The following is a 25000-nucleotide window of genomic DNA, read 5'->3' as shown; positions in this document are numbered from 1 at the left end:
CTGTTCGCTAATGACTGTGGCATCCAACCATATCACTAATACTACCTAAATCATATAAACAAATCAGTCGATTGAGCGAAATTGATAAGACACAGACAACTGCTGGACTGCTTTCTTAAAACATGGCAACATTTCGGGTGACTGACAAGCTTTTTTTTTTAATAGCGTTCAATTCACAGATGAACGGAAAAGTCGACGCTGGTTACCATTATAAGGATAAGAAACACGCACAGCCAAAGCAAAAACAACAAACATCCCTCCCATAGCTACGGCTGTGAAATTTTTCAATGTGTAATAGCTTTTGGGGTTATATCTTCACCTTTGGACGCTGCTGTCATTTGTCGCTGTTGAACTTGGGTCATCCAATTCTTGGCCTACGCAGACAGGTCATAGTATTCGGAGGGAGGAGTGATAATAATGAGACTGAAGTTAAAAGGAGCGACAAAGAGAAGTGTAAAAAGGGAATGCAGCTCGTAAAGGAGGAAACGCTGGAAAATATTACTGAATGGCGCAACAATTTTAGCCTACTATTTCTTCTTTCTTGAAAATAATGATACTCAACCATTCCTTCTCTCTCTGCTCTACCTTCTCCTCCTCCACCTCTTCCTCTTAGACAACAAAAAGCATACGGAATCTAGGCAGAGTGAAACCCAGAAAAACATAATTAAAATCGATTAAATCAAGAAGCAATGATCCAGCATATAATTACAAAAGGAGACAGTAAAACTAATTACAAACGATAAATAAATAACTAGAATGGAAAGACCCATCGGAGGGAGCCTCTTACAGTATGATGTGATGATGTGTGTGTGTGTGTGTGTGTGTGTGTGTGTGTGTGTGTGTGTGTGTGTGTGTGTGTGTGTGTGTGTGTGTGTGTGTGTGTGTACTATGCACGCACACTCATTCAAGTGGTGAATCTCATAATGGTAACCCAGACCTGCAGGTAATGATAGATACAGTCTGAAGTCAAACACCTACACAGATTGATGGCCAAAGGTAAAAAACAATACATAAACGCCAATAACAAATACATCCCCAGACGCCAGAAAAACACGCCTCGTAACACGTGGGTCCGTGCATCAACCTCGATGGCCCGCTATGAGTCACCGCAACTCAGGAAAAACAAATATTACCTGATGTGAAGCTTGTTACAGCCTCCCCTTCTGTGTGTTGATGGCAGGGCGCCATATGACTAATTATCTGCCTCGCCGCGTCCACATAAACGTCCGCCACTCAGGCCCCACCAGCAGGTCTCCGCCAGTATCAGCAAATCAATGTTACTTGGAGGTTGGGCAACGAAGACCCGTCACCGCGGCCTGACGGGACGTGGCAGAGAAACAGGGGCGTGGGCAGCAAACTTAATGCATGGATTCGTACATACACATACACATACATGCCCATAAATTCTCATACAATAACAAACACATATACGTAATCACACACACACACACACACGCTTAAAAGAAAAGTTGGATAAATGTGAATGGAGACAGGACCCATGAGGCGTAAATCCCAGGCCCTGTAGAACTACAACTAGGTAAATACAACTAGGTAAATACACACACACACACACACACACACACACACACACACACACACACACACACACACACACACACACACACACACACACACACACTTCCTTCGCCCCCAAACTGTTCCTTTTAACCTAGCCAGATATGACTCCATGCACTAACACGACTCTCTTTCTCCTCCAGGATCTTTCCACACCAAAAATACAGAGTTTCTCAGGTAATGTGACAATTTGGCACCTGTCGCCTGCAATACATCCACAAGACAATATCTCTCTTTCTCTCTCTCTCTCCTCTCTCTCTCTCTCTCCTCTCTCTCTCTCTCTCTCTCTCTCACACTCTCTCTCTCTCTCTCTCTCTCTCTCTCTCTCTCTCTCTCTCTCTCTCTCTCTCTCTCTCTCTCTCTCTCTCTCTCTCTCTCTCTCTCTCTCTCTCTCTCTCTCTCCTTCGTCTCCATTTCCTTGGCTAACTTCATCTATCTTCTCATTCCTCTTGCACACACCTGTTTTTCCCCAAGCCTCCTACTCATATTATTTTTATTCGCCTCATATCGTTCTTCTCTACATGCCCTATATTTCCCTCCTCCTAATTTACGGTCTTTCGCTTTTACGATTCTATTTTCAGTTCATCCTTATACATAATTATAATCGTCCCTGCCGTCTTCTTTTCTATTGTTCTCGACTTCTCTTCTTCTGTTGTTCTTTTCCCTTCCCCTTCCTCAGTTTTCGGCTTGGCATGTATTTTTGTTTCGCTTCTTCACGCAATTCCCGTTCTCCCTGCTTCGCCTTGCTCCTCATCCCCTTGTCTCTGCTTCCGCATCAGCTGTTCTTGGCCTTTCTTATCCCTTCAGTCAACTTCCATTTCCATTTTTCTTCCCCATTTCCTTCTTTCTTTCATTTCTCTCCTCGTCTTAACGTTTGTCCATCGTAAACTCAAATAGAAGAAGAATATGGAGGAGGAGGAGGAGGAGGAGGAACCGGAGGGGGAGGAGGAGGAGGAGGAGGAGGAGGAGGAAAAAGGAAGTGGAGAAGGAGGAGGAAGAGAAAGAGAAAGACGGGGAGAAGAAGGGAGAAGAAGAGAGTGACGAGAGCTAGAGAAGGAGAGGAAGAGGAAAAGGATGAAGAAGAGGAGGAGGAATTGAAGAGGGAAGAAAAAGAAGTTGGAGAAGGAGGAGGAAAAGAAAAACGAGGAGAAGTAGGAAGAAGAGATTGACAAGCTAGAAGAGGAAGAAGAAGAAGAAAAAGAAGAAGAGAAGGAGGAGGAGGAGGAGGAGAAGAAGTGAATACATGAATGAATTAGATCAATGGCTTCGTAAATTCAATAACACAAACGAAAACAACAAAAAATAACAAAAGAAAGAAATGTTGACATACCTTCCATCACGAAGACGAGAAGAAAAAATAAATACCTCTTATGCATTTAATTGAATCTCGTATCCTTGCCATGTACCTCCTCCTCCTCCTCCTCCTCCTCCTCCTCCTCTTCCTCCTCCTCCTCCTCCTCCTCCTCCTCCTCCTCCTCCTCCTCCTCCTCTTCACACCGTGCCTGTCACACCTGCAATCACGGTTCGTTACGTCTTGCAGGTAAATACTACAGGTGAAGGATAACGGTTTCTGATTCCTTGTAAACGTTTGCGTGAAGGGAATTGACTTGGTTATTTTGCTTGTTTTTTTTATTAATTGTTTATTATTTTTATTTGCTAACTTATTTTTTCCTTGTTTTTTTTTTATCCATGGTAAAAGATTGCATGAACAGAATCAAAGCGTTCATTTTTATTTTTTCTTGGTTCATTTCTTTTTGTTTTTATTTTCTATATCATTTTTTTCACATCAGTTTAGATACTGTTTCCCGGTATCATAATTTATCTAAGTTATTTTTTATCTATTTTCCTTAATCCATTCATACACAACTATATTATTTTCCACTTAAATTAGATTCTCTTCTATCATTACTATCATTCATTTATATATTTACATCGTTTTAAGTTATCATCGTTTAGTTCTACCCATATTTATCTTCCTTCTCCCATTTATATCTTTCCTACGTTTATATTTATCATTCATTTATATTTCTACATCGCTCAAGGTTATCAAAGCTTACTAACATCAGCACCCTCCAGGATACCGCCGCTTATAGCATCCCCTTTACTTCCAGCTCGAGGGTTCCGTCGTTTATAGGCATTCCATCTTTTATACATTTTCCGCTCCTCATCACGCCACTTATCGGAGCGTTCGTCTTCTGTTTATCGGACTTTCCCTCCCTACCAAGCGCTCCCTCCCTCCCTCCCTCCCTCCCTCCCTTCCTCTCTTCTCCCTGTTTTTCTATTCCTTCCTTTTCTCTCCCTCCCTTCCCTCCCTCTCTCTCCCTTCCTTCCTCTCCTCTCCCTGTTTCTCTATTCCTTCCTTTTCTCTCCCTCCCTCCCTTCCCTCCCTCTCCTTCCCTTCCTTCCTCTCTTCTCCCTGTTCCTCTATCCCTTCCTTTTCTCTCCCTCCCTCCCTTCCCTTCCTCTCCTTCCCTTCCTTCCTCTCTTCTCCCTGTTTCTCTATCCCTTCCTTTTCTCTCCCTCCCTTCTATCTCTCTCCCTTCTCTCACTCTGCTTCTCTCCTCTCTCCCTCTGTCTTTCCTCTCCCAGTCTCTCCATCTCTTTTATCTCTCTCCCTCTCCTTATCTTCTCTTTCCTCTCGTTCCTCCCTATCCTTTTATCTCCTCTTCTTTCGTCTTCTCCTCCACTTCTTTCCTCTTCATCTCCTTCCTCTCCTCCTCTTTTTTCCTCCCTTTTCTCTAACCTAACTCCCCATTTCTGTCCTCTCCTTTCTCTCTCCAGTCCCTCCCTACCCTTATCTTCTTCTCCCTCCTCTCTCTCCCTTCCCGGCGGCCATTGATTTTCGCTTCCCTCCCCATACGCCAAATTCCTGTGCTCTCCTCCTGGTGCTGAATTTACCCCGGAATATCGCCAAATCTGAGCTCACCGCCTCCCGCCACGCCTCGATTTGCTGGCCTTGGCTCGCAGCAACTCGCAGTATCTCGTCTATTCTCAGAGTATTCTAAAGTTTTCCGTCTGTTGTCGTATCTTCAAACAGTATCTCTTCGTTTCTCGTTGTAATTCTCCTTTTTTACGTGTACCATCTCGCCGAATCTCGCTGTATCTCGCAGTATTTCTCAGTTTCTCTATCAGTAGTTCGCATTATTTTAGTTTTCCCACAATATATCCTGTTTTTTCTCGCTGTTTCTCGTCTGCTCTCGCTGTTTCTCGCATTATCTCGCCTTCTTTTCTCGTCTGTTCTCGCCTTTTCTCGCATTATCAAGCCTTTTCTCGTCTGTTCTCGCTGTTTCTCGCATTATCTAGCCGTTTTTCTCGCAGTATCTAGCCTTTTCTCGTCTGTTCTCGCTGTTTCTCGCAATTATCTAGCCGTTTTTCTCGCAGTATCTAGCCTTTTCTCGTCTGTTCTCGCTGTTTCTCGCATTATCTCGCCTTCTTTTCTCGTCTGTTCTCGCTGTTTCTCGCATTATCTCGCCGTTTTTCTCGCAGTATCTAGCCTTTTCTCGTCTGTTCTCGCTGTTTCTCGCATTATCTCGCCTTCTTTTCTCGTCTGTTCTCGCTGTTTCTCGCATTATCTCGCCGTTTTTCTCGCAGTATCTAGCCTTTTCTCGTCTGTTCTCGCTGTTTCTCGCATTATCACGCCGGTTTCCTTGCAGTATCTAGCCTTTTCTCATCTGTTCTCGCTGTTTCTCGCATTATCTCGCCATTTTTCTCGCAGTATCTAGCCTTTTCTCGTCTGTTCTCGCTGTTTCTCGCATTATCTCGCCATTTTTCTCGCAGTATCTAGCGTTTTCTCGTCTGTTCTCGCTGTTTCTCGCATTATCTCGCCATTTTTCTCGCAGTATCTAGCGTTTTCTCGTCTGTTCTCGCTGTTTCTCGCATTATCTCGCCGTTTTTCTTGCAGTATCAAACCTTTCTCGTCTGTTCTCGCTGTTTCTCGCATTATCTCGCCATTTTTCTCTAAGTATCAAGGTTTTTCTCGTCTGTTTCTCTCCGTTTTCTAATCATACACTGTAAATCTTTGTTTCGATTCTTCTCTTTTCGTGTTTTTTATTTTTTCATTCATAGTTACATCTTCCATTTTCGCGCCATTTCGCCGGTCTTCAATTTGTTTTTCTTTCGTTTCCTTCTCGTTTTTGTTGATTTTATTTTTAGGATCTTCTTCGTCCCATCTTTTCCTCCTCGTAATTCGTGTGTTTCCTCGCACTCTCTCGCAACTCTTTCCCATCTCGCGCTGACTGTCGATACGTTCCTCATTTTATCTCGGTACATCTCTCTCTCTCTCTCTCTCTCTCTCTCTCTCTCTCTCTCTCTCTCTCTCTCTTGAAGTCCCTGTGTCCCCACAGTTTCAAACGACACTTTAATGGAGAGATCAAAACAAATCAAAATAAATATCACCCTTGCTTCTCTCTCTCTCTCTCTCTCTCTCTCTCTCTCTCTCTCTCTCTCTCTCTCTCTCTTTCTCTCTCTCTCCTGGACCTGATAAAGTATATCCAACTCTGCTGAAAGAAACAAAGAGCGAAATACTCTCCTCCCCTCACAACTGTATTCAATTATGTCCTTGCGACAAGGCATTGTCCCTTCAGATTGGCAAAAAGGCTAACGTGACACCGATTTTAAGAAAGAGACAAAAAAGAGGTAATACAGGCCATTAGTCCTTCGAAATGTAGGTAAGCTATTGAGGGCATAATTAGAGACAAAATTGTGAGTTACCTTGAAAGCCACTCATTAATTGGGGACTCACAACATGGCTTCGAAATAAAAAGATCCTGCCTATCAAATCTATTAACCTTTTATAACGACCTCTTCACTGTTTATGTCGTAACAAATCACTGGACGTAGTCTATCTTGATTCAGAAAGCGTTTGATAAAGTCCACATCATAAATTACTTTTACAAATTAAAACAAATAGGTATTGACGGTCAGGTAAACCAATGGATCGCGAATTGGTTGGAGCAACAGACAACAAAGAGTAGTGATTGATTGATTTAACTCAGAGTGGGCGCCTGTCACTAGTGGCGTCCTCAAGGCTCAGTTCTTGGCCCAGTGCTCTTCATTATTTACATCAACGACGTGGATGTTGGACTCAATAACCGCATTAGTAAATTTGCAGACGACACAGATTGCAACGCTCGGTTCTCACTGACGAACAGGCAAAGCCTCAAGAGGATTTGCACCAAAAATTTCAACTTGTCGGATAGATGGAGATGCCTAACGTAGACAAGTGCCGGGTCCTTCAAGTTGGAACGAGGAATAAAAAGTTTGATTCTGAAATACGCGGCGTTAAACTCAAAAGCGTTCAATGCGTCAAGGACTTTGAGGGTCAAAATCGCGTCAACCTCAAATTCTACAGCAATGCATCGATGCAGCAAATAAAGCGAACAGAATGTTGAGCTTCATTAAAGAAACCTTTTATTTAAGAATAAAGATGTAATACTCCCGCTCTACAACAGTTTAGTCAGACCCCACTTGGAATATGCGGTACAGTTTTGGTCTCCCCACCATGCAAAGGATATTGCTAAATAGAAGGTGTTCAGCGTCGGGCAACGAAAATGATCCCTTCCTTGCGCAACAAATCCTACGAAGAAAGGCTTTCTACCCATAACATGTTCTCTCTTGAGAAACCTCGCCTCCGAGAAAAACTGATCGAATGTTTTAAAATGCCAATGGTTTCACGAATGTAGACAGATCAACATTGTTTATGATCGATGACACTTTGCAAGGAACAATGGCGTAAAACTCCAGATGTGAACAAATGGGTAAATTCGAACTGCACCAAATTTTTCTTCACCAACGTTATGAGTGCGAGAATGGAATAAGCTCCCATCATCAGTGGTCCAGTGTAACACGATTGACTCCTTCAAAAATAAGCTCGACCGTCACTTCTTCAACAATATCAACTAGAGTAGAAATGCAACGTTTTGGAGTCTTCTGATTAATGTAAAATCACTTAGGTTTAAGGACAGACCACCAAGAAGTCTGGACCATAGGAATCTGTTAATGGTCTGATTTTCTATGTAAATCTATGTAAATCTCTCTCTCTCTCTCTCATTCGTATCTTTTCCCTCCATTTCTAAGATACGAGGTAATTAATGCCCAGAGAGAGAGAGAGAGAGAGAGAGAGAGAGAGAGAGAGAGAGAGGAGAGATACTCGCGCGCTGTGTCAATATCTATCTTATGGATTTATAGAGAGAGAGAGAGAGAGAGAGAGAGAGAGAGAGAGAATCCTGAGTACTATAAACACACAGAAGGACAGAAAGGTAAAGGAATACTATGAGACGAAAAAGAGAACGAGAAAAATAACAAAGAAATGAAAAGGTCAGTAAAAAAAAACATAAATGAAAGTGACTGAAAAAGAAACAAAATAGGAATGAAGAAAACTGCAAAAGAAACGAATAACAGAGAAATCAGAATTATTAATATATAAAAGACGAAGAAAAGGAGTGAACAAAAATAACCAAACTAAAGATAATCAGAAAATAGACAAGAAATGCAAAATAAACCAAGAAATTAACAGACCTGAAACTGATGGAAAGAAAAAATATATATATACGAAAAAAAAGAATAACATTGAAGCGAAAAATAGAAAAAAATAATCCACAAACCTGAAATGAACGAATAAAATGAATAAAGAACAATAAAGAAGCACAAAATAAATGAGGAAAATGAAGCAGAAATGTGAACTCTACGAACCAAATAAACACTTAAGCGCCGAAGGGAAAGAAGAAAAAGAATGTTTGAGCTTCTGAGAAAGAGACGGAAAGAACGGAACTGGAGGAAGAAGAAGAAGAAGAATGTTTGCAATTATGAGACAGAGACTTAATGAAAGGAAACAGAAGAAGAAAAAGAAAGAGGAGGAGGAAAAGCAGAAGAAGAAGAAGAAGAAGGAGGGAAAAAAGAAGAAGAAGAAGAAAAAGAGAAAGAAGAAGAAGGTTTGCAATGATGAGACAGAGACGGAATGAAAGGAATTGGAAAAAGGAAAGGAAGGAGGAGGAGAAGAAGAAGAAGAAGAAGAAAAAAGAAGAAGAAAAAGAAGAAAAAGAAGAAGGTTTGCAATTATGAGACAGAGACGAAATGAAAGGATCTGGAAGAAGAAAAAGAAGGAGGAGAAGAAGAAGAAAAAGAAGAAGAAGGTTTGCAATTATGAGACAGAGACGAAATTAAAGGATCTGGAAGAGGAAAAAGAAGGAGGAGAAGAAGAAAAAGAAGATGAAGAACAAGAAGAAGAAGAATGTTTGCAATTATGAGACAGAGACGAAATGAAAGGAACTGGAAGAAGAAAAAGAAAGAGAAGAAGAAGAAGAAGAAGAAGAAGAAGAAGAAGAAGAAGAAGAAGAAGAAAAAAGAAGAAGAAGAAAAAGAAGAATGTTTGCAATCATGAGGCAGAGACGAAATGAAACGATCTGGAAATAAAAAAAGGAGGAGGATGAAAATAAAAATAAGTAAATAGGAAACAAGAAAATACATCCGTTTAAGCAGAAAATTGTTTGTTGGGGAATTCAACTTCTGCTCTCTCTCTCTCTCTCTCTCTCTCTCTCTCTCTCTCTCTCTCTCTCTCTCTCTCTCTCTCTCTCTCTCTCTCTCTCTCTCTCTCTCTCTCTCTCTCTCTCTCTCTCTCTCTCTCTCTCTCTCTTTTTCAGATCAAAGAGAAGAAGGAGGAGAAAAAGGAAGAAGAAGGAGAAGATGAAGATAAAATTAAAGGTGAAGAGAAGAAGAAACATAAATGAAGCTGGCAGTGGTCATAATGGTCATAGAAGGAGGGAAGAGGAGGAGGAGGAGGAAGGAAGAGGAAGAGGAGAGAGACGAAAATTAAAAGGTGTTACTGTATTTTGAACGAAGATGGAAGAATTGGACGAAAACATGAAGGGAGGAACAGAAGGAGGAGGAAAGAAAGGAGAAAGGAAGAAGTAAGTAGGAAGGAGGAGGAAATAGTAATAGTAGAGGATGGCGAGGAGGAGGAAGAGAAAAAAGAAGGTGGCGTAGAAGAATGAAGAGAGGAATAGAAGGAGGAGGAGGAAGTGTAGGGATGCTCCTGAAGTTCAGCCTGGGTCCAGGGACGAGAATTTTACCGCCGCCTGAAAACCCCGCTTTGCACGGCGCGGAGCGGGGACCCGATGAAGTGCCGGAGCCTGTACGGTAAACACCCGGACGATGAGGACGATGAAGAAATGATGGAGGTTATGAGCGAGGGAGAGAAAGAGGGAGGAAATTAGAGAGACAGAAAGGGAGAGAGAGGAAGGGAAAGAGGTGGGAAAAGAGAGAAGGAAGGAGAAGAAAATGAGAAACAAGAAGACAGAAGACAGGAGACAAAGTGGGAGGAAGAAGAGTTGAAGGGAGAGATGAGGAAGAGAGAAGAGATAAGGAGGAGAGAGAGAGAAGAAGAGGGCAAGGAAAAGGATGAAAAAAGAAAACATGATAGAGAAGATAGAAGGATAATATATAAGGAAACGAAAGAAAAGTGGAAGAGGAAAGGGAGAGAAGTGGAGGAAAGTAGAGAGAGAGAGAGAGAGAGAGCGCTGGGAAACAATCAACTTGGTCACTTTTATTCAATTTAAGGAATTTCCTCTTATCTGGCTCAAGTCTCTCTCTCTCTCTCTCTCTCTTCACTCTTCTCTCTCCTCTCCTTCTTCTTCCTCTTCATCTTCTTCATCTTTTTCTCCTTCAATCTTTCTTCCTCTCTCCTCTCCTCTTTTCTCTCCTTTCTCTCTTTCTTTTCCTCCTTTGGTATTTTTCCTCCATGGTGAAGAGGAGGAGGAAAAACAGAGGATTTATAACTCAAGGGAAGAATTGGAGGAATTTTCTTATCTTTTTTTTCCTTTCTTTTTTTTTCCTCCTTTTCTTGTGCTAATATTTCCTTCCTCTGTCATTTCTTTCTCTCTCCTTCCTCTCTTCCTCTCTTTTTTCCCTTTTTTCCTTCTTTCTCTTTTTTCGTTTAATTTCCTTTTCTTTTTAATATTTCCTTCTTCTGTTCTTCACTCCTCTTCCTCTCTTCTTCCTCCTATTCCTTTTCCTCCTCTCTCCTGTTTTCCTTCTTCTCCTCTTCCTGTTTTTTTTTTCTTTCTTAACTTCATTTTGTGTCTCTTTGTCTTTCTGTTCTTCCTCCTTCTCCTCCTCCTCCTCCTCCTCCTCCTCCTCCTCCTCCTCCTCCTCCTCTTCATTTTCTTCTTCTTCTTCCTCGTTTTGTTTTATATATCTCTTCTTCGTCACCTATTATTTCTTCCTTCATCATATCTTCTTCCTCTCTTCCTTTTATTTCTTTTCTCTTCACTCTCTCTTTCTTTATCTTCTTTCTTCTCTTCCTCCTCCTCCTTCCTGGTTTTTCTTCCCTTCCTCGTTTTCTGTCCTCCTCCTCTTCCTCTTCCTTCGTCTCCTTCTCCTCCTCCTCCTTTTGATATGCTCTCTTCTTTCTCTTCCCATTTTTCCTCCTCCTCCTCCTCCTTTTTTTCCTCTCCCTTTCTCTCGCAATTCTCATTTTTCCTACTTCTCTTTTATCTTCTCCTCTTCATCTGTTCCTCCTCTCCTCCATTCCTCACTCTTTCTCTCTCCCTCTGCTCTATTTTTCTCCTTCTCTTCTCTCCCTCCCTCTCTCACCCTCTCCCTCTCTCCACTTTCACTTCTCTTATTTGACTTTAATTCCTCCTCCTCCTCCTCCTCCTCCTCCTCCTCTTCCTCTTTCTTTCTCTCCATTTCTTTCTCTCCGTTTCTCATTGCATTCTTTTCTCTCCTTTCTTTCTTTCCTCATTCCTCGACTTTTCTGGTCCTTGGTCTTTCATTTCGTCTTCTCTTTTTCTCGCTTTTTCGTTCCACCTTCTAATTCCTCCTCCTCCTCCTCCTCCTCCTCCTCCTCTTCCTCTTCCTCCTCCTCAGCGTGAAGAGAAAACGGAAATGTCAAAAAGGGGAGAAAGGAAAGTCGTTTACACTCTCCCAAAAAACACAAATTGAATTAAGTTATTTTTGGGGCCATAAATTGATGAGTTTGTCTCGTTAGAATTTTTGGGGCGGTCATTGTGGGCTGGCTGTTTGGTGGTGGTGGTGGTGGTGGTGGTGGTAGTTGTGGTAGTAGTAGTAGTAGTAGTAGTACAAGAAGAAGAAGAAGAAGAAGAGTAAAAAGGGTTAATCGTAGTAGTAGTAGTAGTGGAAGTATTTGTAGTAATAGTAGTAGTAGTAGTAGTAGGTATAGATGTTGAAAAAATATCCATAGAAATTAAGATATGTATTGAAATATTGAAATTAAATCTACAAAAAAAGTAAATTTCAACAACAACAAACAAACAAACAAACAAACAAACAGAAGAATAACAAAAACAACAAAAAACAAAAACAAAACAACCTCACCAAACTCGAGAGCTCTTCCATCAAACACCAAAAAGAAAAAAAAAATTAACACAAAAAAAAAATCAAGCCAGCAAATTGACGTTTCATGAGGCAGATTTTGGCACTTGGCTTGAGGGGAAAAAAGAGGAGCTGGGCTTTCGTTTTTCCATTAACGTAATTGGTCTCCTCTTGCTGTCTGTCGGTATGAAGGTGATGGTGGTGGTGGTGGTGGTGGTGGTTGAGCCAGGCTGAGTGGTGGTGGTGGTGGTCAGTGAGTGATGGTGAGGTAGTGGTAGTGGTGGTGGTGGTGGTGGTTGGTAGTGGTGGTGGTGGCTGGTGGTGGTGGTGGTGGTGGTGATTGTTGGTCAGTGGTGGTGGTGATTGATTGGTGGTGGTGGTGGTGGTGGTGGTGGTGTTGGTGTTGGGTGGTGGTGGTGGTGATGATTGGTTGGTGGTAGTAGTAGTAGTAGTAGTAGTAGTAGTAGTAGTAGTAGTAGTAGTAGTAGTAATAGCTGTTGTTGTTTTTATTGTTGTTGAAGAAAGAGGAGGAAGACTTAAAAGATTAGGAGGAGGAGGAGGAGGAATTCTTGTTTTTGTTGTTTTTTCTTTTCTTTTCTCATTTCGTTCTTCATTTTCTCAAGAGGTTGTTTTTTTCTCTCCTTGATGTTCTTTCTTCTCTCTATTTTCTTGTTTCTTCGTGTTTTTCATCATCATCTTATTCCATTTTATCTCACTTCTCCTCCTCCTCCTCCTCCTCCTCTTAATCTTCGTCCGGCTTTTATATTGCGTGTGTGTCGAGTGTGTGTGTGTATGTGTGTGTGTGTGTGTGTGTGTGTGTGTGTGTGTGTGTGTGTGTGTGTTATTCTTAGAAAGTGGTAATATTTCGGTGATAACCCTGTATTACTCTCTCTCTCTCTCTCTCTCTCTCTCTCTCTCTCTCTCTCTCTCTCTCTCTCTCTCTCTCTCTCTCTCTCTCTCTCTCTCTCTCTCTCGCTCTCGCTCTCGCTCTATTTGTTTTATGAGATCTCAAGTGTAATGAAAGAGAGACAGAAAGACAATATCATTATTATCATTATTACTGTTACTATTATTATTATTATTATTATTATTATTATTATTATTATTATTATTATTATTATTATTATTATCATTATTTTTGTTGTTGGAGGAAAAGAAGTTATTGAGTTTTACATAAGCGGCTTGGGTTAAAGAGGTCAGGGGGAGGAGGAGGAAGAAGAAGAAGAAGAAGAAGAAGAGGAGGAGGAGAAAGGAAAAAGTGGAACCCAAATAGATAGTTTGTGTACAGAATAAGTGTGTGTGTGTGTGTGTGTGTGTGTGTGTGTGTGTGTGTGTTCTGACTAACAATAATAGCAACAATTCATCATTTACTTCTTCTCTCCTTCTCTCCCTTTCTTTCCTCCATCTTTATCTTCCTCTTTCCTCCCTCCTTCTCTCCCCTTATTCTTTCCTCCTTACCTCTCCCTCTCTTCCTTCCTTTCTCCTCCCTTTTTCCATTGTTTTTTCTTCTTTTTATTCTCTCTCCTCTTCCCCTTCCTTCCTTCCTTCCTTCCTCCCATTCCTTTCCTTTCCTTTCTTATATCCATTCTCTCCCTTTTTCCCTCTCTCCCACCCTCCCTCCCTTCCCTCTTCTTTCCTACTCGCTACATTCTTCCTCCACTCTCTCCCTCCCTCCCTCTCTCCCTCTTTCCTCCTTTGATTACCTCCTTCCCTCCGGGCCCTCCTTCTATCCCCTCAACCTTCTCTCCCTTCCATAATAAGGAAGAGAAAGTTCACCCTTATTCCTCCCTGCCTTAAGGTCGAGAATGGAAGGGAGATGTAGGATGCTCAGGGATGCTGGGAAAGATGGGAGGAGGAGGAGGAGGAGGAGGAGGAGGAGGAGGAGGAGGAGGAGGGGGGACATTTTTAAAGAGGCGTTTGAGGAGGTGACGTAAGAGAGGAAAGAGGAAGAGGAAAATTGGAAGAGAGAAAGAGAGGAGGAGGAGGAGGAGGAAAAATAAAAGAAAAAGAAATATGGAGGAATTTGAGGAAAAGAAAAAGGAAGAAGAGAAAAGAGGAGGAGGAGGAGGAGGAGGACAGCGCTCTTCTTTTCTTTATTCCTTCTTCTCTTTCTCATTCATCAAAAGGAGAGGGGGAAAAAAAAGAAGAGAAGAGGAGAAGGAACAGAGAGGAAAACATACATTCAGCTTCTCCTTCTCCTCCTTCTCCTCCTCCTCCTCCTCCTCCTCCTCCTCCTCCTCCTCCTCCTCCTCCTCCTCCTCGACGATTGAAGGTAACAAGGCCAGAGCGCAGCGAACTCGACCCACTGAACTTTGTATTCCCGTGTAGCAAGAAAATATAAATGGTTCTCTCTCTCTCTCTCTCTCTCTCTCTCTCTCTCTCTCTCTCTCTCTCTCTCTCTCTCGCTGTTTATTGCTTTTTTTTCGTATTTTAAGGATTTTTGAAACGCTATTTTAAAGACTGGACGAAATTAAACGGAAAAATTGGAGTAAAGGAAAAAAGGAAGATGTTAAGACTATCACCACCATCATCACCTCCACCACCACCACCATCACCACCACCATCACCACCACCACCACAATCATCACTACCACTCGTTCTATCCTCCTCCATACCATCATCACCTCCATAAATATCATCACCAAAAGTCCTCCACCATCACCACCATCATCACCACCACCATCACCACCACTCGTTCTATCCTCCTCCATACCATCATCACCTCCATAAATATCATCACCACCACCATCACCATCACCACCATCACCCTCACCACCATCACCCTCCCCATCACCACCATCACCACCACCACCATCACCATCACCACCATCATCACCACTCACCACTTTCTCCTTCTTTCCAGGGCCATGGCCAGGACGGCTGTGGTGACGCTGCTGCTACTGGTGGTGACCTCGTGCACCACCACCACCACCACCACCTCCAGCACCTCCACCTCCAGCACCTCCATCCCCTCCACCACCACCACCACCACTACTACAAACCCCACCACCACCCCCTCCACCACCACCACCACCACTTTCTCCACTAACCCACCATCCACCACCACCACCACCACCACCACCTCCACCACCAGCGCTGCACCTCCATCCACCACAGCGCTGGAGGAGGTGAAGAATGACATCACTCAGAAAGACACTCCCACGGAAGGCCTAACGGAGGTGACGTCACGAGTTAACGACGTCACGAGCCAGTCAGGTGAGTGTTGATTAGTGTTATTTTTACCTTATTAACGGTGTCATTAGCGTAAGGTCTAACTGTTTTTACCTCATTCTATATTGCAAGAAGACACAACAAAAAGAACAAAAAATAGTATACGAATAACAAAATTTTCAAAAAGTATAAGGGTTTTAATAATCGTGGTTAGGTTAGGTTCGAAAAGTGTCTTGATAATTTTCTCTTGCAAGCGTTCAAGTCACAGGAAGAAGAAACCCAATCGTAGTAAGGCTGTTTGGGAGTTAAGTAGAGAATGGGATGAAAGACTGTAGAAACTAGTTGACTCTTGCATGGAAAGGTTGGACAGCTCATACACACGCTCATACTAAGGAAGGCTTTTCGGGGGTTAACAAGGATGAAAGGGATGAAAGAATAGAGGAGCTGGTTGACTCTTGTATAGAGAAGTTGGACAGCAAGGGATGAGTTCAAGAGAAAGGCCGATACATTACTAGCAAGGGATGAAAGATTGATGATGCTGGTTGACTCTTGCATAGGGAAGTTGGACAGCACGGAATGAGCGAAAGAGGAAAATCGTGTGAGGCGAGGCAGTCAGGGAAAAGTGAAAGGAAGACAAGGAAAGGAAGATGAAGAAAGGAATAGTGAAAGAAGGAGTGAAGGAAGAAAGGAAAAGAAAATAAGGATGAAGAAGGGAAGGGTAATGAAAGGAATAGCGAAGGAAAGAAGGAATGACAGGTAGAAAAATATGATGAAAGCGAAAGAAGGAATAATGAAAGAAAGATAAAGGAAGGAAAAAGGAAGGGCAGTGAAGAAGGGAGAGCTGGAAACATATATTTGTGTGTTTATTTCGTTTCTATAATATGTTTTCTTCTTCCTTTTTTAATCATATGTTTGTGTGTGGGGAGAGGAAGGATGGGAGGTGTGTGTGTGTGTGTGTGTGTGAGTGTGTGTGTGTGTGTGTGTGTGTGTGTGTGTGTGTGTGTGTGTGTGTGTGTAGGTATTCATGTATGTATTGGAGCATATCAGTGTAGCCGCGTGTAATGTATTCATGTATTCCGTGATGAATGATGCGACAGACAGAGAGAGAGAGAGAGAGAGAGAGAGAGAGAGAGAGAGAGAGAGAGAGAGAGAGAGAGAGAGAGAGAGAGAGAGAGAGAGAGAGAGAGAGAGAGAGAGAGAGAGGAAAGAAAGAACGTAAGAGAAGAAAAGATTGGAAAAAAAAGATAATGAATAAAAAGGAAAAAAACAGGAAAAGAGAGAATAAATGAACGAGAGAGAGAGAGAGAGAGAGAGAGAGAGAGAGAGAGAGAGAGAGAGAGAGAGAGAGAGAGTATTGAAAACTTGTGTAAAGAAATATGTGTGTTTTTGACAGTGACAGATTTTAAAAGTAGAAAACAACATGAACAACAACAACAAAAACAAGAATAAAGAATGAAAATAATAATAAAAACAAAAATAACAAAAACTACATACAAGAAAACAAGAAAAATAACAAAAAGACCACCACCACGACCACCACCACCACCACCACCACCACCACCACCTTCACCACCACCACCACCGCTATCAACACCACCACCACCACCAACAACAACAACAACAACATGACGCTCCCGAGAGAGATCAGCACAACAAAAATATTTTTCCCGCAACACAATTTTGAAAGAATATTATTGTATATGAAACCCTGGTGCTGTTGCTGTTGTTGTTGTTGTTGTTGTTACTTCTATTATTATTATTTCTCTTTCTGTTTCTACTTCTACTACCAATTATACTTCTACTTCCATTTCTATCAATAATTTACTACTACAACCTTTACTGCTACTATTACTGTTGCTCTTATTATTATTATTATTATTATTATTATTATTATTATTATTATTATTATTATTATTATTATTATTATTATTATTATTATTATAGTATTATTTTTCTACTGCTGTTAAGAGGAAAGAGTGTTCTATAAGTGGACGGAAACAAGAGGAAAGAGGAGGGAAAGAAGAAGGTTATATTTCCACATTCAACGATTTGGGGGATTGAAAAGTGTTGACGAAAATGGAGATTGAGAAAAAACGTAAGAAGATAGGAAGAAACGGATAGAACGAGAAGGAAGAGGAGAGACTGTTCTGTAAGTGGACGGGAAGAGGAGGAGGAGGAACAAGAGGAAAGAGGAGAAAAGAAGAGGAAGAGAGGAAGATCATGTTGCTAACCCATACATTATAGAAGAGGGGAAATGCTATCACCACACAACTACTACTACTACTACTACTACTGCTACTACAATTACTACTACTACTTAACTAACTAACCAATGGACTACTTTATTCTCTCTCTCTCTCTCTCTCTCTCTCTCTCTCTCTCTCTCTCTCTCTCTCTCTCTCTCTCTCTCTCTCTCTCTCTCTCTCTCTCTCTCTCTCTCTCTCTCTCTCTCACTCACTCTCTATCTCCTTAATTAGCGTCATTATCAGCCTCTTCCGCCTCATTCGACTCGCAAATTCAGTTCAGATGTGGGAGTTAATTTAGATAAGAAATGATGTAGGGGAAGGAGGGAGGGAGGGAGGGAAGGGGGGAGAAAGGAATGGTTTGGGAGAGAAAAGGGGAATGGAGGAGGATAATGAGGGGGAGGGAGAGAAGGAGAGAGGGAGGAAGAGGAAGGAGGAAAAGGGGAGATGGAGGGAGGAAGGGAGGGGATCAGGGAGAGGGATGTAGGTGAGAGAAAAGAGGTAAAGGAGAGGGAGGGGAGGGAGGGGAAGAACAGAGAAAGGGAGGGATTAGAAGGAGGGGAAGGGAAGAAGGGGAAAGAGAAAAGGGAGTAAGGGGAGAAGAAGGGAGGGATAAAGAAGGGATAGGAAAGAGGAAAGGAGAGAAAGAAGGTCAGGGAGAAGGGAAGAGAAGGAAGGAGAGAAAAGGGAGAGAAGGAAAGCGAAGTGGAAGGTGGGAAGGAAAGGGAAGAGAAGAATGGGGAGAGAGGAATAGGTTTTAAGTGCAAGAAGGGGAGGAGAGGGAGAGGAAGGAAGGGACAGAGGTGAGAGAATGGAGGAGAGAGAGATAGGAAGAGGATGGAGGAGAGGAGGAGATACAGAAGCGCTTAGTGAAATGGAGTTGAAGATAAGAGAAGAGAGAGAGAGAGAGAGAGAGAGAGAGAGAGAGTGGAACACCAGGAAAAGAGAATGATTAAAACAGGAAAGGGGAATGAGAGAGAGAGAGAGAGAGAGAGAGAGAGAGAGAGAGAGAGAGAGAGAGAGAGAGAGAGAGAGAGAGAGAGAGAGAGGGGGAAAGAACAATAGGAGGAGGAAGAGGAAGAGGAATACATAGGAAGAAGAGATGAAGAACAAGATGAAATATGCAAAGTTTGAGGGACACACACACACACACACACACACACACACACACACACACACTTCAGGGATGGGGTATTCGTATTCGTATACATTCGAATACAGTATTGCCGAATAATCTTAAATCCATCATTAAAAATAAGTTGTTGTTCCTTCCAAGTTACAAATCTTCGTTCTTGTTTGTCCGACGTGCATGATACAGGTCAATTGCATTTCAGCCTACTTGTGAGGCCTCTCTCGATCACTATATCCTTCCCCTACCGTTCACTCTTCCTTCCCTCATCCTCTAACGGTGTCATGACTTGTATGAGACCCGTACACCGTCCCTCCCCTTCCCTCCCTCGTCCCCGCTAGCTGAATCTGCGAGACCGAGACGCGTATTCACCCTGGCCGCTTCTTCAGTACCAGTGTTCTCCCTCGGTCTGTCTCACACTGTTACTCGATTAAGTTCTCGTTTTTGTTACTAATACGCAGTAGTCATGTCTAGTCCTCCAGCCAAGTGGAAACGACAGCCGTCTACGCAGAAATACACAGAAAAAAGGGAAAGTGACCCGTTGTTTAAAAGTTGGCTGACAAGAAGCGGCAAGCGGCCTTTGTATTTCCACTGTAAATTGTGTAATTCTGACGGAAAGGCGGGTGAATCAGAAACAGAAAAGCATGCTGCTGGGGCAGAACATAAGATAGTTGAAAGTGCAAAACATAGTTAGTGTTCTTGATATGCCTAGTGTTTGTAGAGAAAATCTTGCATGCATTGCTGGAACTTGTGACAGCTGACAGCTACAAAACTTCAGATGTACAGGAATAGCAGTCATTCTAGGTAGGCAACAATGAAGGCTAACTATGTTTGCAAGTAGCTACCCATCATATATATATATATATATATATATATATATATATATATATATATATATATATATATATATATATATATATATATATATATTAGAAGTAAAAAAAATACGACAGGAAATTCTGTGCTAAATTTTGGGCAAATCAGGGAACTTTTGTCAATTCGATCTGGCAGCCGCAGCCAGTGGTAGGGGCCGGGTGTGTTACTCCAGGTTCATTGTTAGATTTATTCTCTATTTTGTTGCCCCCACCTCTGGAATCCTTGGATATTACATGTATTATAGTGATATAGGTATTTTATTGTGTTTCGGTAGAGCTTAGACATATACTTAATTTTTTTGGCAAACAAATATGTCTGCGTGTGACAATGTACAGAATACTGGCATCAGTTATAAGTTCATGACGTCATTTTACTATTGAATAACTTTAGTACCATATTAGGCTCATTGCCGAGCTACCTACATGAAAAACTTATTTTCAACGAAAAGTATTCATGAATGCATCCACGAATACTCTCGTGAAGTATTCGTATTCGTATTCGAATTATCAGTATTTCAGAGTATTCGTATTCGTATAAATATGAAGTATTCGTATTCGTATAAATATGAAGTATTCGTATTCGAATACACAGTTCTTGTATTCACCCCATCCCTGACACACACACACACACACACACACACACACGATGAGCTAATGTTAAAAGCCCGCAATTTTCTCTCTCTCTCTCTCTCTCTCTCTCTCTCTCTCTCTCTCTCTCTCTCTCTCTCTCTCTCTCTCTCTCTCTCTCTCTCTCTCTCTCTCTCTCTCTCTCTCTCTCTCTCTCTCTCTCTCTCACTAAGGAAAAACAAGCTTATGCAAATGCAGGGAAAATACATTCGCACAAACAAACGAACATACAAACTCACAAACATGATCATACTCTCTCTCTCTCTCTCTCTCTCTCTCTCTCTCTCTCTCTCTCTCTCTCTCTCTCTCTCTCTCTCTCTCTCTCTCTCTCTCTCCTAATTTATATTCAAAACGATTAATAATTTTTAAACAAAGACTTAAAAAAACACTGATATTAGAGAGAGAGAGAGAGACCAGGACGAGGAGGAGGAAGTTATGTTGAAATGTGAAGAGAAATCAGGAACAGGACACAATGAAAGAGAGAGAGAGGAGAACAGGAAGTTATGTTGAAATGTGAAGAGAATCAGGAACAGGACACAATGAAGAGAGAGAGAGAGAGAGAACAGGAGGAGGAGGAGGAGGAGGAGGAGAGTTATGTTGAAATGTGAAGAGAAATCAGGAACAGGACACAATGAGAGAGAGAGAGAGAGAGAGAGAGAGAGAGAGAGAGAGAGAGAGAGAGAGAGTTTTCACCACCTGTTTGTGACGCAAGTGAGAAGTTGGAGAGAAGTGTCTACATTAAGGAGGAGGAGGAGGAAGAGAGGAAGAGGAAGGGTGATTTTGGGCTTTCTGAATAAGGTCCTAATTTATGTTGTATGTAAATAAGAGAATAAAAAATAGGAAAATAAGGAAAAATAATATTGGGAAAAAAATAAGAAAAATAAGAAAAGAACAGAATAAGAAAAACAAGAAAAAATAAGAAAATAATTATAGGAAAAAATAAGAAAAGAACAGAATAACAAAAATAAGAAAAGACAAAATAACAAAAAAATAAGAAAAATAGTAATAGAAGTAGTAGTAGTAGTAGTAGTAGTAGTAGTAGTAGTAGTATTTAGTAATAGTAGTGCTTTATATATATTGCATCATTAGGTTAATCGTAACACTGAATTTCAACACACACACACACACACACACACACACACACACACACACATTTTATAGATCAATGTTTCGTAAGAGATTGAGAAAGTGAGAGAGACATGACCGAGACAGCTGACACACTCTCTCTCTCTCTCTCTCTCTCTCTCTCTCTCTCTCTCTCTCTCTCTCTCTCTCTCTCTCTCTCTCTCTCTCTCTCTCTCTCTCTCTCTCTCTCTCTCCCTCTTCCTCCTCCTCCTCCTCCTCCTCCTTCTTCTTTTCCTCCTCTTCCTCCTCCCTCTCTTCCTCCTCCTCCGCATGACTCCTATCTTATAAGTTTGTCAATTAATTGTGTCAGGTGTCAGATGGGAGAGTCTTCCTCCTCCTCCTCCTCTTCCTCCTTCTGCTTCGTTGATTTTCTTCCGAGTTTCCTAGTTTTATTTTCCCTTTTCTGTTCATCTAAAATTTCCTCCTCTTCTTCCTTCTTCTGTTCCTGCATTTTCTTCTTCCTCTTCCTCCTCCTCCTCCTCCTTTTCCTTCTCCTCCTCCTCTTCCTTCTCTTCCTCCTCTTCCTTCTCCTCCTCCTCCTCCTCCTCCTGAGCTACTGTTACTGAGCACGAAATGTTAACGAGTGTTTCTTCCGTTAATGTCGTCCTCCTCCTCCTCCTCCTCCTCCTCCTCCTCCTCCTCCTCCTCCTCCTCCACCTTCTCTGCTGTACCACTTTCCTCCATTCTCCTGTCTCTTATCTCTTCATCTTTAGCCCTTCTTCTTCTATTATTTCCTCTTGCAAAGTTGAATATTCCCTCATTTCTCTTTTTCTCTTTCTCTTTTACTTTCTCTTCTTTCTGTTATTCTTCTCTTTTTGTTTCATTTTTCTCCATTTCTTTGTTTCTTTTTTTTTTCTTTCTTTTTCTCTTCTTTTTCTCCTATTTTCTCTTTTACTTTCTCTTCATTCCGTTATTCTTCTCTTTTTGTTTCATTCTTCTCCATTTTCTTTCGTTTTCTTTTTCATCTTTTTTTTCTTTCTTTTTCTCTCTTTTTCTCTTCTCTTTTTTTTCCTATTTTCTCTTTTACTTCTCTCCTTCACTCATTCATTCATTTCCTCCTCCTCCTCCTCCTCCTCTTCTTCACTCACATTCCTCTTACTCTTCTCAATTTCCTCTTTTTCCTCCCTCTTTTTTTTTCCTCTTTTCTGTTTTGTTCTCTTGCTCTCCTTCTGTCACTCACTCACTTTATTTTCTCTTTTTCTCTTCCTTAGTTTCTCCTCCTCTTTCTCCTCTTCCTCTTCCTCTCCTCCTTCACTCAATCACTCACTCTCTTCTCTTCCTCTTTTTTCTCTCCTCTGTCATCCTCTTTTCTCTCTTCTTTCTCTATTTATCATTTATTTTCTCTTCCTCTATTTTTCATCCTTTTCTTTCATCTTCTTTTATTTATTTATTTCTCTTCGTTAAACTTTTCTTTCTTCTTTCTCCATTTATTTCTCTTCGTTTGTTTCTCTTTTTCCTCCCTTTTTCCTCCTCCACTCACTCACTCAATCTCTCTTTTCTCCTCTTTTTTTTTCCTCCCTCCGTGTTCCTTCCTTCCTCCAATTACCTCCATCCATCATCTTTCTCTCCATCTATAACAGCTCTCTCTCTCTCTCTCTCTCTCTCTCTCTCTCTCTCTCTCTCTCTCTCTCTCTCTCTCTCTCTCTCTCTCTCTCTCTCTCTCTCTCTCTCTCTCTCTCTCTCTCTCTCTCTCTCTCTCTCTCTCTCTCTCTCTCTCTCTCTCTCTCATTTATCAAGGTTCCTGTCATCTCGTCTGTAATTTTCTTTCTTCTTCTTTTCCATTTTCTTCTTCATTTTCTTTATTCTTTTTTTTCTTCAAGTTCCTGTTCTCTCACTTTCTTTAATATTTTCTTTAGTTTAGTATTTTTTTCTTTATTTTCTTATTATTTCTTTTTTTTCTTCATCTTCTTTTTCTTCTTATTTTCTTCCTCTTCTTATTCTTCTTTTTATGCCGATTTTCCTTTTTCTTATTCATTTGTTCTTCTTCCTCCTCTTCTTCTTCCTCTCTTTATTCCTCTCTCTCAATTCCTTCCATATCCTTCCTAATTCCTTCTTCTCTATTCTTTATATATTTCTTCTTCGCCTTCCTCTTTTTATCCCGATATTCCTTCTTCATGTTCTTCCTCCTCTTCTTCTTCCTCTCTTTATTCCTCTCTCTCTCTCAAATCCTTTCATATCCTTCCTAATTCCTTCTTCTCTATTCTTTATATATTTCTTCTTCGCCCTCTTCCTCTTTTTATCCTCACATTCCTTCTTCTTCATATTCTTCCTCCTCTTCTTCCCCTCTTTATTCTTCTCTCTCTCTTAATTCCTTTCGTTTCCCTTCAACATTTCTTAATTCTTTCATTTGGTAATCTTTCTCTTAAATCATTTTCTTTCCTCCTTCCTTTTTTTTCTTTTCCATTCCTTTTTTTCCTTCCCTTTCTCTTCCTCTCTTCATTTTTTCTCTCTCCCTTTCCTTCCCTTTTCTTGTCTCCGTCTCTTTCCTCCGTCCCTTTCCTTTCCCCTTCTTTTTCTCCCTTCTCTTTTTCCCTCCCTTTCTTCCCTCTTCCTCCCTTTCTCTCCTTTTTCCTTCCTTCTTTCCTCCGTCTCCTACCTTCCTTCCTTTGTTTCCTCCTTGTATTTCCTATCTTTCCTTCCTCCCTATATTTCCTCCTTTCTCTCCCTTTTTTCTCTTCCTTTCCTCCCTCTCCTCCCTCCCTTCCCTTCCTCCACACACAATTTACAGACCTATTGAGACATTTGTTCACCCCCCTCCCCCCTCTCCTCCTCCTCCTCCTCCTCCCTTTTTTCCTCCTACGTTTCTTTCTCTCCATAAATGTCTCTTCCTTTCGTGTCCTCTATTTCCCTTTTCCTCCTCCTCCTCCTCCTCCTCTTCCTCCTCTTCCTTTCTGTTCATTTCCATGTTTAGTTGTATTCGCTTCTCGCTTTTCCTTTTCTTTTTTTTTCTCCTTTTTTTTGGTCTTTTTCTTTCTCTATTTCTCTATTTCCCTTTCGTCTTTCTCTCCTTTCTTTCTTCTTCTTTCCTTTCTTCCTGTTCTTTCCTTACTTCTTTCCTTCTTCCTCCTCCTTTTTTTCTCCCTCTTTCCCTTATTCTCTCTTCCTCCTTCCTTCCCTCCTTTATTCATTCATTCCTCCTCCTTCCTTCCTTCCTTAAACCCACATCAATAATTCTTCTTTCCCTCCCATCTTCATCTTAACCTTTACCACCTTCTTTCTCCTCCTCCTCCTCCTCCTCCTCCTCCTCCTCCTCCTTCTCCTCCTCCTCCTCCTCCTCCTCCTCCTTCGTTTCCTCGCCCTCATAAATGTCTCGCACCCTTGCCATTAACCTATTTCTCCCATCCGCTAATCCTCCTCCTCCTCCTCCTCCTCCTCCTCCTCCTCTTCCTCCTCTTCCTCTTCCGCAAAAGTTTTGTCTTGACACTTTTTGTTCTTCTTGTTCTTCTTCTTCTTCTTCTTCTTCTTCTTCTTCTTCTTCCGCCTCTGCTGCTGTCTCTCTCAATTTATCATTTTTCTCTTCTTTCTTATTTATTGTTTTTGTTGTTGTTTTATTCTTGTTTTCTTGTCTTCTTTTGAGTCTTCTGTTTCTTGCTTCTTTTCGTTTTTGTCTTCTTCCTGTTTTTTCTTGTTTTGTTTTTTCCTCCTTTTCTTTTTCTTCCTTCTTCTTTTCCTCCTTTATATCCATTTATCTAATCTCTGTTTTTCTCCTCCATCTTTTATTCCTTTCTTCTCCTCTTTCCCTTAACTCCTCCTCCCCCTCCTTCTCCTCTTAGTCCTCCTACTCCTCTACCTCCTCCACCACCTCTTTTATTTTCTTCCATCATAAAAAAAACGTTCAAATGACACAAAACGTTTCTATCTCTTCACAAATAGTTTTTCTACCAACGTTTTATGCCTCTGTAAGTTTCCTTTTATTCACTTCCACA

At 41.4% G+C, this 25000-nt stretch overlaps 1 protein-coding gene across 9 annotated transcripts in view; it reads left to right on the top strand.

Annotated features, from left to right (window-relative positions):
* Window positions 1-25000, top strand: part of LOC127000504 (uncharacterized) — a 195281-nt gene that overhangs the window by 38288 nt on the left and 131993 nt on the right. For all 9 annotated transcript variants that reach the window (XR_007754252.1, XR_007754251.1, XR_007754250.1 and 6 more), the window contains exon 2: window positions 14768-15120. Coding sequence is in view for 2 of the 9 variants with exons in the window: in XM_050864233.1 (XP_050720190.1) it covers window positions 14772-15120 (349 nt within the window). In the remaining 7 variants the exon portion in view is untranslated. The remainder of the gene's footprint in view (window positions 1-14767; window positions 15121-25000) is intronic.

Source organism: Eriocheir sinensis, chromosome 19, assembly GCF_024679095.1.
Source record: "Eriocheir sinensis breed Jianghai 21 chromosome 19, ASM2467909v1, whole genome shotgun sequence".
Classification (NCBI taxonomy): Eukaryota; Metazoa; Arthropoda; class Malacostraca; order Decapoda; family Varunidae; genus Eriocheir; species Eriocheir sinensis.
Note: the sequence above shows the minus strand (reverse complement) of the source record. Positions and strands in the feature narration are given on the sequence as shown.